The sequence below is a fragment of the Diaporthe batatas genome, assembly GCF_019321695.1.
Source record: "Diaporthe batatas strain CRI 302-4 chromosome Unknown Contig00011, whole genome shotgun sequence".
Taxonomy (NCBI): domain Eukaryota; kingdom Fungi; phylum Ascomycota; class Sordariomycetes; order Diaporthales; family Diaporthaceae; genus Diaporthe; species Diaporthe batatas.
In genome coordinates this window covers 489461-501850 of record NW_025408558.1, presented here as the reverse complement: position 1 = coordinate 501850, position 12390 = coordinate 489461, and the positions used below count along the sequence as shown (strand labels likewise).

Sequence of the window (12390 nt, the reverse complement as noted above, 5' to 3'; positions counted from 1 at the left end):
GCTCCTCTCTGACGGTCCGAAAAGCTACTTTGGCGACAGACTCTTGACGTTTCAGCCACTAAGACGTTCTCGAATATGTGGTGCACTACCGTCAAAATGTTGCCATCAAACATATAGAAGCAAAGTTTCAAGGGGGAATGGGATATAAATTCCGGCTCGGGACGCGAAGTGCGGACTAGTATTGCAGCACAGGTAACAAATTTGTGACAGATAGTATACATTGAACTCGACGTTAGAAGGTCTGAATTAAATGTTGACAAGATCATTTTGCAGAGAGGCTCAGCTATGATCCGTGGATGGCATGATGCCAAAAGGCACAGGAGCCCTTGAGGCATGCCTTAGTGAGAATGCGAGCAGTCATTCGGACAATCAGTGCAAGTTTTAGACAAAAGTCTCGCCAAAGCTCACTTCAAAATTCATATATTCAAAAAGTGTTGTCTTGTATCAAAGGTTTTCAATTGGGATCGAAAGAGCGGGTGTGCAACCTGAGAGTGCCACTTAATATTAACTAATCTCTATAAAGTCTCTCGTCCACAGGTTGATAGGCATCTGGACTACCAAACATGATTGCCATCTGCCACCTGCTATTGCTAAATTGAAGTGCACGAGAGAATGTCAATACATATTTTCGCTCCCTATTTCAACATAAGGCTCAGAGGATGAAGCGGAAACGGTCCATTGAGAAGCCGCTCTTTCACCATGTTGTGTGTTTTTGCCAATCAAGACATGACGGGAAAGCTCCCTCTTACTATCTTGTGGGAGGTCACCCATATGAGAAAGAAGATTAGTTTGAGATCCAGTACGACTGCTTCCTGAGTTGACCGACCCATCTCGCATTAGAACAGTGAGGGTACAGAGACTCGGCGCCAGAATCCTTGGCAGGGGTTGCTTTCGTACCCTGCCAACATTTGACAGCCAAATAGATTGCGGTGCCTGAGCGTAGAATGTATGCGCACAGACGCACGGGGTGGCAGCGGCTACCCGGTGCCCTTTGCCCTGTTTGGCACCGAGAAGTCGCTTATTGGAATTTGACGGTCGCGGTATATTCCTGAGTGTATGCTGCATGTGTTGCAACTCCATTCTTCTATCTACCTACCTAGGTACCTAGGTATTGTTGGTCTGGCTGATGCTGAGCCGTGCACTGTGAGCCACATGATCCTTGTCACCTAAAGAGCAAACCGCATGAATTCGAGCTCATAATTCTCCGCCGCTTTGCCATCCCCAAGAGATGGAGCCATGGTCGTCGTCGTCGGAGGTGTTGGCGAGTTCCTTTTTCTGGATCAGCGAAGTCTAGTGGCAGTCGACTTTTGCCATTTCCCTGCGACACGGGCATGAAGGACACATTGATGACTGCATCAAATTGCCCTTGGGGCGCTCGCCAGGTGCTCCAAGGTTCTCGTCGTCGCTGCCACCATGCAGTGCAGTGCGGAACACCACGGGGCTGCGGCGGTTATTACTGTATCCTGCGTGGCTGATCCATACTGAGCCACCGACATGCTCGTATGTGCTGTAGCTTCGGGGTCGCCTTTGGAAAATCCGGTGCGTTGATCTAGCCAGCTGGGGTGTCGCTTGCACGGCGCTCGCAACGGCGCTCTGCTCATGCATTGATCGAGGTCTGTTTTTAGACAGCACCCAACGGGCAGGGGTAGGTATATGTGCCAGGGGTGCCGTTAACTGCCCGTGCGTGATTTTCCATTGTCAGCAGGTACCTGGCTGGCTGGCTGGCTGGCTGGCTGGCTTGTAGGCCTGTTCCTGGAGCTAAGGATGGCCCTGGTGATGAAGCTGCTCGGGCTGCTCGGGCGGGCAGCTGGCAGGTCGGGCAACCGTTAGCGCAGGTGGGCCGCCGTGGGACTCACCTGCCGTATCGAGCATAGGCGCGAGCACGATATCGACGCGGTGCACCGACTCGGCGACTCGACAACGTCAGCGACCCAACGTCAGGGATTCTGCCGAGGGGCAGCGGCCACCACCGGCCTATCTTACCGCTGCTTGCCTGCACATCCTGCCCTCTCTGTGCGTGACGGGTGCTGTAGTGTAGCTTCCAGGGTTGTGATATGCTTTCCGTGGTTGCCTTGAGTTCGATCGCGAGGTAGCAGCAGGAGCCACCGCTACCGTCCTCCACGCTGCTGTACCGTGTAATCACTGCTGCGAGTCTGCGAGTCTGCCGCCCACCACCACCACCGCCGCCACCACCACTACTACCACCACTACCACCACTGCAGGTCTCGGAACTCGTCCCCTCGCCTCGTACGCCTGCAGCAGCGTCAGAGACTCGGTAAGTCTTCCTACCCCCCTTCTTGGCTCCCCTCACCATCGAGCTATATCAACACCTGGTGCGTCTTCCCACGGCCGTGGACATTGGACATTGGACATTGAACATTCTGCCTGTCTGCCTCCCCGTCTTCGAACCCGCCAAGATGGTAGCCAAGACGAGTACCAAGGCCGTGCTTTGCGGGACACTGGCCCTTGCAACCGGTGCCGACTGTCTCCGGACCTCCTTCACGGTCAGCGAGCTCAGAAGCATCGTAGCACGCGAGGCTTCTCTGCAGGGCGAGTACACCAGCGTCCAGACTGCTCGGCAGGCCGCCGTTGCTGCCGACACCAACCCCAGCCTGCTCTACCCGGCCCACAACCTGTCCGTGCCTATCGACCACTTCCACAACGACACTTTATATGAGCCCCATGTGAGTCTCATGTCAACCTACCCCAACATGTCCGCCTTGCAAGTTGCTGACCTGCCTCGCCCCAGACCAATGACACCTTCAATCTGAGGTACTGGTTCGATGCGAGCCACTATCAACCCGGCGGGCCCGTCATTGTTCTGCAGAGCGGCGAAACCTCTGGTGTTGGCCGCCTGCCCTTCCTCCAAAAGGGCATCGTGTCTATTCTTTCGCAAGCCACAGGTGGCTTAGGAGTCATCCTGGAACACCGTTACTATGGCACAAGTTTCCCTGTCTCCGACCTCAGCATCGAGAGCCTGCGCTTCCTCACAACCGACCAAGCCCTGGCGGACATGGCCTACTTTGCCCAGAACGTCAAGTTCCCAGGGCTTGAGGATGTCGATCTCACTTCAGCCAGCGCTCCGTACATCGCATATGGAGGCTCGTATGCTGGAGCTTTTGTCGCCTTCCTCCGCAAGCTCTACCCGGACGTCTACTGGGGTGCCATTTCAAGCTCCGGTGTCACAGAGGCCATCTACGACTACTGGGCATACTACGAAGCCGCGAGGCTATACGCACCAGGCGACTGTGCCACCACGACGCAAAAGCTGACCAATGTCGTCGACAACATCCTGATCGGCCAGAATGGTACCGAATGGGTGCAGAGGCTCAAGGACGTCTTCGGGCTGGGCAATGTCACCCGGGACGACGACTTTGCTGGCTCAATCTCGGGCGGGATTGGCGGTCTGCAAGGCACCAACTGGGACCCGGCCATCAACAGCACTAGGTTTGGTGTGTATTGCGATACCGTGTCCAGCGATGCAATCATCTACAACGCCACAGTGGCGAGGAAGGCCGAGGCTGTCGAGATACTAAAGGCCGGAGGCTACGAGGACGAGGTCGACGCGCTCACCAACCGGTTCCTCAACTACATCGGCTACGTCAACCGTACTGTGGTTGCGAGCTGTGCGTCTCGTGGGTCAACTCAGGACGAGTGTGTGACAAACTATGACTCCGAGTTCTACAAGCAGGACGATATTGGACAGACATGGCGGGCGTGGCCCTGGCAGTACTGTTTTGAGTGGGGTTACCTCCAGACCGGGTCTGGCGTTCCGGCAGACCAGCTCCCTCTGGTCTCCCGCCTGATCGATCTGGACTACTCTTCGGTCATCTGCAAAGAGGCGTTCAACATCACCACACCCTCGCAGGTGGAGCGGATCAACCAGTGGGGCGGTTTCAATATTTCATACCCACGGCTGGCCATCATCGACGGCGAAAAGGACCCCTGGCGACAGTCTACACCCCACGCTATCGGCCTCCCGGATAGGGTCTCCACAATAAGCGAGCCGTTCATCCTGATCGAAGACGGAGTGCACCACTGGGATGAGAACGGGCTGTTCCCAAACCAGACCACAGCCGACCTGCCTCCTGCCCCTGTCAAAGAGGCCCAGGCCCAGGAGGTCGAATTCGTAAAGGCGTGGGTGGAGGAGTGGAAGCAGGCCAAGGGTACAACTGGCTAGGATGCCTGGGACAAAGAGACGTGTCACTAACCAAGAAGCAGGTAAATCCCAAGAGTCTGTGCCCGAGGTTGAGATGGAGCTGTAACGGTGGACTCAAGGCATCTGAAGGGCTGACGAGCCCCGGCAGCTGGGTCGAGGTTCAAGTCATTCCTTGAGGACAGAGTGGCCAGGATATGCATGCGCAGGACACTTGGTCGACCAAATAAGATCCTGTAAATTAGCTATTCTAGACCAGTTTGATGCCAGTTCTGCCACTTGAAGAGTGTTGTAGATACTTAATTAAGTACTAATAAGTGACCGGTGGAGTGACCGCAGAGTGAGTCCAAGTACTTGTGTACATTATCTATCGCTTGAGGACTTCAGGTACCGGGTAACGGGAGCAGGTGGCCCGTGCGTGTGCTAGTCCCCGCGGCTAGGCTGGGGAGGCTCTTGCAGGAGCAGCGGCAGCAGCTTGCTGGCTGGAGCGCGATTCAGCTTGTCAAGGACGCGATAGCAAAAAAACTGCTGCAAGCAAACAATCCATCATTTCGCATCCATTCCACCCCTCGTCATTGTCGCCTGCCACCACCTCTCCTGCCACGCCTCTGCTGGTCCCAGTCGGACTGTCTAACCCCACATCTGGTGCCGTTGGATTGCACTGCATTGCACTGCAGCCCCGCCGCCGGGCCCAGCCTGACTGACCCTCAAGCCCACCAGTTCTGGGACCTCGTCGCCCTCGCCCTCGACCTCCTCCCTTTGTGGCGGCGCCTGTGCTTGTTGCAGCCCATATGCGATAACGGTCTACACAACAAGTTGCTGCAATGTCCTCAAATTCGGCAAGAGAGGAGCCTCAGGCTTTCTTCTCCACCTACGCGCCTCGATTACGAGCCTACAGAAACTCCCTGCTCACACCTGCTCTGCAGTCCTCGCAACCATCCGGCCCTCTGTCGCGGACCACAAAACGAGGCACCACCATCATCAACTACGCGGAAGACGGCTACGACTATGACGTTTCCGACGATGACAACTCGCGACGGCGACCGACCGGGCTGCGCAGTCTGCGCCGCGAAGACAGCGGCGCACAGGTCGACCCGGGCGACAAGTTCGACAAGGAGATCTTCGAGCCCGTCGAGGTGCAGGGCATATACCGGGACTGGATGAACAAGTCGAAGCAGGGCCTCTCCGATATGCAGAACTATGCGCAATCCTGCCTCCCGCTCACCCTCATTCCCATCCGTATCGACCTCGACATCCCAGCCTTCGTGCCTCTGCCCGCCCACCCAATACCAGCCCCCAACATGCCGGGCATCGACTACACCGCGCCCCAGTACAAGCAGGGCGAGATGACCATACCGTACAAGCTCCGGGACACGTTCTTGTGGAACCTGCACGAGACATTGGTCACCACCGACCAGTTTGCGGCGACTCTCGTCCAGGACCTTGACCTGCCTCACAGGAACCAGACCATTGCCGAGATCAGCAAGCAGATCAGGACCCAGCTCGAGGAATATGCCGGCGTGGCGCTGCATCCTCTCTTCCACTCACATGCAAATGGCAGTGAATCGGCCCCACGGCAGAATGGCACGAGCATACCACCGACTCCCCTCCTCAAAGGCTCTGACACGCCCGCTCGAGGCGGCCTCTCCCACCTCCCCGCGACCCCGTCTGCCCTCGGAACATCGACACCAATACTTGGCGCCACCGGAGGCCCAGCACAGGACACTCCAGCCGAGGTCACCGCGACCGCAGAACACGTCACAGCCGACTCAGACGACCTCAACCCCGAAGACACGTACCGCTGTATCATCAACCTGAGCATCAACCTCGGCAACCAGCTGTACACGGATAAGTTCGAATGGTCGCTCCTTCACCCTGCGGGCACAGCCGAGGCCTTCTCGAAGCAGACTTGCGCCGACCTCGGCCTGACCGGCGAGTGGGTCCCAGCGATGACACATGCGATCTACGAGGCCACTCTGCGCCTGAAGAAAGAAGCATGCGAGTCTGGTGGCGTGATATCGGGCTGGGTGGGCGCGAGCCCCCTGAATGGCGGCGACTTCCCCAACGACGCAGCGATAACAGCGCAAGGGGAGCGAGCCGGATGGCGATATGACCCGGAGCACCTCGCGGACGAATGGGAGCCCAAGATAGAGACCCTGTCGAAGGAGGAGATCGAGAAGCGAGAGGGCGACAGCCAGAGGCAGATTCGGCGGCTGCGGCGCGAGACGGCGCGGTTCTCGAGCAACACGGGCATGATGGGCGGCGTGCCCGCCGGCTTCGGGTTCACGGGCCTGATCGAGCAGGAGGAGGAGCGCATGGGCCGCGGTGAGCGGAGCAAGAAGAAAAGGCGGTTCAGGAGCCTGTCGCCCCTGGGAAGGGCCAGCACGCCAGGAGGCCGGTTCACACCCGACGTTGGTGGTGGTGGCGGCGGCGGCGGCGGCTATGGCGGCGGCGGCACATTGACGGAACAGGAGCGGTTCACGTGGAGGTGCTACCACTGTAGGGTATGGGGCAGCAGTGTCTGGGCTGTCCGCGATGGGCCCCATGGACCAAGAGTGAGTTCTCCCACTTGCCGCGCAGTGTTGCTTGGAATATTTGCTAACGGTAGCCAACAGACTCTGTGCAATAACTGCGGTTTCATGTATGAGCGGGATAGGAAACTGCCGCGGTGGACCAAGAACTTGCACATCAAGGACTCCAGGCCGCAGTAATGGGCCATGGCCCTGTTGTTTTCACCGTTATTGCTGCAATTTTATGGAGGATTTCCAAGGAGTTCCAAGGGGCTTGCACATGTCTGCTGTACGAAATGATGGTCTTAGGAGGTTTCTGTCGGAAGAGGTCGAGGCCGGAAGTGGGTGGTGACCCACGTTCCTGTATGAGTAACCCAGATAGATACCTAGGTAGATGACTGGTGGTGTTAATAGCCCTTGCCACAGCTTTTAGGCCTGGTTGACAGGCGTGCTGTGCATTGGCAAATGATAGTGGATGAGTTGGAACAGAAGCCTGTCCAGATTCTAGTGCTTAATACCAAGGTAAGTAATCTGTACCGAAGTACCCAGGTGCCCAGGTCCCTGCAGTGGTAAGACAGGTACCCCACCGGCACGACCACCACCTGTGGCTGGGATCAAGCACTGGAATCCCGAGCTTGTCAAGGGAGGTGGGGCGCCCAGCTTTGTGCTTCGCTCGTGCCAGGGCTCTTTTCAGACACCAAACGATCACCCGAGGAAGCCTGCAGCGGTGCTGGACTGCCTCTGAGATCTGACCGGCCTCTCCTTGCCTCCTGTATGGATCACTGGCTCTCTCATGATGATAGCTGTGCACACGATGCAGAACCAGGCTGGCAGAGATGCATCTCTGATATCAAACGGCAACGGCCAAAAATCAATGTAAGGAAACCGGGGCCAACATATGGATCACTTCCCACACAATGACCGTGTCCCGCCCACTCTTGTTGACTGATTAATCACATAGGTCTGTGGAGGATGCTGTTGGAAATGCATTCCTGCAAATATTGGCTGGTGGGGAGAGTCAAGGTCACCGCGTGCCAGTGGCGTATGTTCCCAAATATCCCATCCTGAAGCCTCTCCTGCAGCCCAACCCCCCATTTTCACTATTCTGTATCCATCTCATAGACAAGAGCCTGTGTTGAATTATGTAAATACTAACATTAATCAGTCAGATTTCTCCTGATCATCATTTGATAGAAGCCTTTGCGAGAGATGTGAGGCGCCGGAAGGAGCAGCCTCCCGGGCACTACGACGATTTCATCGATCTTGCTGCCTCGGCGGCCGTTCGGGTCCTCATCTACGGCCCACATACCCCTGAAGAGTGAGTCTGATCCTTGAACCAGTTCTGTCTCATTGACACTGGTCTAACTCTTGTTTCTGAGCCTAGACGCGAAGACCCCTTGCCTTTGATGCTCTATAGGAAGATGCTCTACCTTGTGAAGCATGCATTGCCAGAGACCAAATCCAGGTCTGTTGCCAAATACTTCCCTACATGGCTTGTTCACTTATGAGTCTGCAGTTCAGAAAAGCGCCCGCAACCTGCCGGTGAGAAACATGATCGGGCGGATGGCGACGACGAGCTGGATACTGCAAAGCGGCAGCAACTCCTGGGCGGTGCCTACGAATCGGGCTTCTCGGCCGGGCTCGAAGCGGGTGCCCGAGCAGAGGCTTCCAGGCGCCAGGTAGACCCAGCTGATATCGAGGGAGCTTATGCCCAGGGATTTGCCGCTGGTCAGCGTCGGCTCATGAACAGTGAGATCGCTTTTGCCTTCGCCAGAGGCCAGGAAGCAGAGAAGGAGCGGGTTCGAGCCTGTCTGGGGGAGATAGGAGAACAAGAAAGCCAGTTAAGGCAAATCTTGGAAAACATTCTGGGAGAGACAGCCGAGTCTGATCAGCCTTTGCGACACCGCTTGCCCGAGAGTGCGTCAACGACAAAAGCACCAGCACAGCATTCTCGGCATTACTCCAGCAGAGGCTCAGACTCCAGCCATGTAAGCCCACCAGCCAGATCATCAGTAGCTACTGCTCCTTCCGATGTTTGGAATTCGTCCATTCGTCGGGAACCGACGCCGGATCCAGCCTCTGAGAGGAGGGCTACATTGCCCGGACAACGTCGTGGGCGGCGGCGGTCGACCCTGAACGAAACTGAGGGTCGGAATGCGGTTGCCACATGTGTATTCTGTGGTATCCAACTCTCACAGAATTCAATCTTACGACACAAGAGGAGACACCACCCAGCAGAGCTGGCAGCTGTCGGTGTTCCGCTCCGCAGCTGTCCTTGCTGGTGGCCTGGGTGCGGCCAACTCCAGGACAATCTCGTCCACGGCCAGCTGACATCACACCTGCAGCGGAAACATAACTTCTCGCCTCCCGGTGACTCAAATGCTTTCACCGAGAATATCAAATTTCTCAGGAGGATGCCGATGAACCTGCAAATTAGTATCGTCGCGGAGGCTGCACAACAGCTGAACGCGGTCAAGCTGCGGATCCAGGACCTGGAGGCCCAGCTCCGCCGGGTGAAGCCGGCGTATGTCAGCCGGCACAGGCTTCCCGATGTTCACTGTCTCCACGAGTCCCGTCCGCCGGTCCTGTCAGCCATACTACACACCCGCGCACGGCTGCCGTACATAATACAGGAGCTGCGCCAGCTGACCAGAGCGCGCGGTATGAGGAGCCAGCTGCGTGACGATGAGGGCACCTGGTGGGAGGTCGCCGACGACCTGGAGGCAGGGCTCAACCCATCGGGCAAGCTGGCCCAGGCTGTTGCCGCCCTCCCACCTCCTGGCGGCGGGGCGACCATACACCTTAACGCAAATACCTTCTCCGAGGCGCCCAACATGAATGATCCTTCTTGGAAACCGCAGTACGCCGTGCCGTTTCAGGCTGGCTGGGAAGTTAACGGTCTGGACGACAACAACCCCGTTTGGACGCGGGCAGGCCCTGGGGCACGCGGCGGTACATCGGCGATCGCTGACCGGCCAATCAAGAACGAGCCGGAAGACGACGAAGAGGATGGGAGCTACAGGGACCTCGTGGCTGAGATCTCGCGCAGGGCGCTGATTGGAAACACACAGTCGGATTGGGATGATAACGGCAGTGACGAGGTGGGAGATGAGTCGGCCGATACTGAAGACGATACTGCACGGGATGATGGGCTTGATCGTTCCAATGGCACGAAATCGACGCCGGGAAAACGTAAGATGTCAGCGACCATGTCTCCGTCACCGAGGACGACTAAAAGTCACAGGGTCTTTTGACGGTGTGGGCTCCTATGAACCGACCTCGGCCATTGCTGCCACTCTCATAATCTTTGAATATATAGAATCAATTGATACCATAAATCTGCGCAACCCGGGCCTTCTCTTGATCTTCTCTCAAATTCTCATCTGAAAATCTGGCTCGGTGACAGACTTAAAATCGAACTAATACTAAATTGCAGCTCACGGCTATGAAAATTCAAAGAAAGAATCCAATGTATCCTGAGCAGCCGCCACGACTTTGTATGCTTTAGAGATTAGAATCCTCATTCTGCTTGTTGACTCCAATAATTCTAAGACGTAGCCAATACTCACCATGTTTCTTCAAATGCCCATGGCCTCAGTCCAGGTGTCCACTCGCGGTCGAGGGTCGATCCTGCCAAAATCCATGCGTCCCGCCACTACCGCGTGTAATGTGGCTACTTGGCTTCTGTGGCTTTCAAATGCATATTCTCGTCAACCCAGACAGACCAACTCAGAGAATGCCACGGTTTCATCGGGTGAGCAAGTTGCAAGTCAAAGTTGCGGAAGAGCTGTCGAAGATGTTAGCATTGCGTTAGGCGAGCACACTGCGTGGTGTTCCCCGTCGAGCGGTGCGTGTACATCGCGATGCCTACCTCGAATAGGATCTTGTTGAGCTCCATGAACGCGACCGCCTCGCCGGCACACATCCAGCGTCCAGTGCCAAATACCAGCTCCACGTCGCGCTGCATCTCGGCCCTCCTGGCATCGTCGACCTCGAGGAATCTTTCCGGCCGGAAGAGGCTGGCATCCTCCCCGAACAGGCTTGTGTCGGCCAGCACGGCCGATGTGTTCATGCCGATTGCCGTTCCCTCGGGCACAAACTTGCCGCAGAGGGTGTCACCCCCAGCTGGCACGACTTTGGCGTATAACCCCGGCGCTGGTGAACGCATGCGCAATCCCTCGTATATGACGGCCTGGAGGAACGGCAAGCGCTTTGATTCTTCCATTGCGATGGGCTGGTGGGTGACTCTGCCGTCTTCCAGAGCTTCTCTGATCTCTTGCTTGAGCTGGTTGTATACTCTGGGTGCCGACATGATGTGCAGCACAGTCACGCGAATTACAGAGGCTGTGGTCTCCGAGCCAGCAACGATCATGAACAGGGCCTCATTCTCGCACTGCTCTGGGGTCAAGCCGTGAGCTAGAAAAGAACCCTACACGGAGTGGTCGGTTACAAAACTGCTGCTGATATTGGCGGCTCGAGTCCACACTTGAGCATGTTATTAAAAGGGGCTTTTGCATACCAGCATGTCGTCGGCTTGTGTGCCCTTCTCTTTTGCTAACCTCTTTTTAATAACATCGTGGCCGACTCTAAACCCGATTGTCAACACGGCAAGAACACACAGAGAGGCAGATGCACTTACTTCATGAGCCTACCAAGACCTTTCTCGTCGGTCATTTTCGGGCCAATGAGCTTCAGCAGGAAGGGAGAATAGAAGATCTCCCTCAGCCAAGGCACATCCAGCGTAATGCCCATGAACTGCCAGTTGTCCCGGACGCCGGCCAGGAAATCAAACAGATCTTCCTCCTTCTCCAAGTACCCAAATGCCTCGCCAAACCCAGCCTTTGTGATGACGTCCATTGTAAAATAGGACGTCAGCGTCCCAAAATCAAGCAGCCTCGTGCCGTTCAGGTACCCGTCCCTGATCAGCCGCACGAACGTCGTGACCTGCTCATCGACTCCCGGTTCCAGCGCCGAGTTCTTGTCTCCGTACCCGATCGCCATCTTGGACTTGATGTTATCGTGGGCCTTGGTGTCCGTCGTCGTAAACATATTGTGCGCGTACGAGTTCCAGCGGCCGCCCGTGTACCAGGCGTCCCTTGTGTACTGGGCCCTCGCGGACGTCATCTTGCGCAGGACATTCGGATCACTTGTGGACAGCTCGTTGGGCCCGACACGGACGAGGGGCCCGTACCTGGTGTACTCATCGCGAAATATGTAGTACTGGCGGCCGCTCTGTTGGACATAGGCGAGGAACAGGTATGAGAACTTGGCCAGGAAGGGTCCCGGAATGTGTCGAAGGCGATACCATGAGCGCACAGCTGTACTTAGATACCAGAATGCGAGCAATAATGCCAACGCGATACCGGCTTGGAATAGGTTCATGACGAAATGTGCCTGGCGCTCGCCCTGGCTGGTGACTAGATGGACCAGGGGTTTCCTCTTGGCGTTCGTAGTCGTAAGCTGATAAATAGCAGAGAACCACCGAGGACAAGTATAATGGTCGGCATCGATTTGAAAGTTTTATTATATACCGGAATGCGGATACAGTGCTCGTAAAATGGTACCCATAGTGGCATTTAAGCGAGGCGATATCCAACTTGTCGATCATGCCTGTTCACAGTCCGCGGCAGTTGTGAGTGCAGCCTCTCAGGTCGAAGCGAGTTGTCGCCATGCCCTGCATGCGTCAGGTTGCCCCTCATCGCGATGTTACACACGACGGCTAGG

The 12390-nt window shown here is 56.3% G+C and overlaps 4 protein-coding genes across 4 annotated transcripts; 3 read left to right on the top strand and 1 right to left on the bottom strand.

Moving 5' to 3' along the window:
• The first annotated feature begins 1784 nt into the window (after nucleotides 1-1784).
• KVR01_008881 (uncharacterized protein) lies at nucleotides 1785-4478 on the top strand. The gene is made up of 3 exons (XM_044791749.1): nucleotides 1785-2684; nucleotides 2750-4166; nucleotides 4222-4478. The coding sequence occupies exons 1-3, from the start codon at nucleotides 2418-2420 to the stop codon at nucleotides 4263-4265; spliced, it is 1728 nt and encodes a 575-aa protein (XP_044641383.1). The 5' UTR covers nucleotides 1785-2417; the 3' UTR covers nucleotides 4266-4478.
• Nucleotides 4479-4588: 110 nt separating this feature from the next.
• KVR01_009276 (uncharacterized protein) lies at nucleotides 4589-7157 on the top strand. Its single transcript, XM_044783752.1, has 2 exons — nucleotides 4589-6711; nucleotides 6772-7157. The coding sequence occupies exons 1-2, from the start codon at nucleotides 4981-4983 to the stop codon at nucleotides 6865-6867; spliced, it is 1827 nt and encodes a 608-aa protein (XP_044641778.1). The 5' UTR covers nucleotides 4589-4980; the 3' UTR covers nucleotides 6868-7157.
• Nucleotides 7158-7368: 211 nt separating this feature from the next.
• Nucleotides 7369-9940, top strand: KVR01_008879 (uncharacterized protein). Its single transcript, XM_044787393.1, has 5 exons — nucleotides 7369-7542; nucleotides 7628-7708; nucleotides 7836-7984; nucleotides 8051-8131; nucleotides 8183-9940. The coding sequence occupies exons 1-5, from the start codon at nucleotides 7441-7443 to the stop codon at nucleotides 9918-9920; spliced, it is 2151 nt and encodes a 716-aa protein (XP_044641381.1). The 5' UTR covers nucleotides 7369-7440; the 3' UTR covers nucleotides 9921-9940.
• A 251-nt stretch (nucleotides 9941-10191) lies between these two features.
• On the bottom strand, nucleotides 10192-12104 carry KVR01_009570 (uncharacterized protein). Its single transcript, XM_044787743.1, has 4 exons — nucleotides 11306-12104; nucleotides 11186-11252; nucleotides 10538-11095; nucleotides 10192-10453 (listed from the first exon to the last, which is right to left on the bottom strand). Exons 1-4 carry the CDS (start codon nucleotides 12046-12048, stop codon nucleotides 10340-10342), a joined length of 1482 nt encoding a protein of 493 aa, XP_044642072.1. The 5' UTR covers nucleotides 12049-12104; the 3' UTR covers nucleotides 10192-10339.
• Between the last annotated feature and the right edge of the window lie 286 nt (nucleotides 12105-12390).

What these genes read in the sequence shown, in the direction of transcription:
- KVR01_008881 (XM_044791749.1), top strand. Translation starts at nt 2,418, where the DNA reads ATGGTAGCCAAGACGAGTACCAAGGCCGTGCTTTGCGGGACACTGGCC. An exon ending in ACACTTTATATGAGCCCCAT is followed by an intron (nt 2,685 to 2,749) that starts GTGAGTCTCATG and finishes GCCTCGCCCCAG; the next exon opens with ACCAATGACACCTTCAATCT. An exon ending in GGAGTGGAAGCAGGCCAAGG is followed by an intron (nt 4,167 to 4,221) that starts GTACAACTGGCT and finishes ACCAAGAAGCAG; the next exon opens with GTAAATCCCAAGAGTCTGTG.
- KVR01_009276 (XM_044783752.1), top strand. Translation starts at nt 4,981, where the DNA reads ATGTCCTCAAATTCGGCAAGAGAGGAGCCTCAGGCTTTCTTCTCCACC. An exon ending in ATGGGCCCCATGGACCAAGA is followed by an intron (nt 6,712 to 6,771) that starts GTGAGTTCTCCC and finishes GGTAGCCAACAG; the next exon opens with ACTCTGTGCAATAACTGCGG.
- KVR01_008879 (XM_044787393.1), top strand. Translation starts at nt 7,441, where the DNA reads ATGGATCACTGGCTCTCTCATGATGATAGCTGTGCACACGATGCAGAA. An exon ending in GGCAACGGCCAAAAATCAAT is followed by an intron (nt 7,543 to 7,627) that starts GTAAGGAAACCG and finishes TTAATCACATAG; the next exon opens with GTCTGTGGAGGATGCTGTTG. An exon ending in GGTCACCGCGTGCCAGTGGC is followed by an intron (nt 7,709 to 7,835) that starts GTATGTTCCCAA and finishes TTAATCAGTCAG; the next exon opens with ATTTCTCCTGATCATCATTT.
- KVR01_009570 (XM_044787743.1), bottom strand. Translation starts at nt 12,048, where the DNA reads ATGAACCTATTCCAAGCCGGTATCGCGTTGGCATTATTGCTCGCATTC. An exon ending in GGTCTTGGTAGGCTCATGAA is followed by an intron (nt 11,253 to 11,305) that starts GTAAGTGCATCT and finishes AATCGGGTTTAG; the next exon opens with AGTCGGCCACGATGTTATTA. An exon ending in CACAAGCCGACGACATGCTG is followed by an intron (nt 11,096 to 11,185) that starts GTATGCAAAAGC and finishes CACTCCGTGTAG; the next exon opens with GGTTCTTTTCTAGCTCACGG.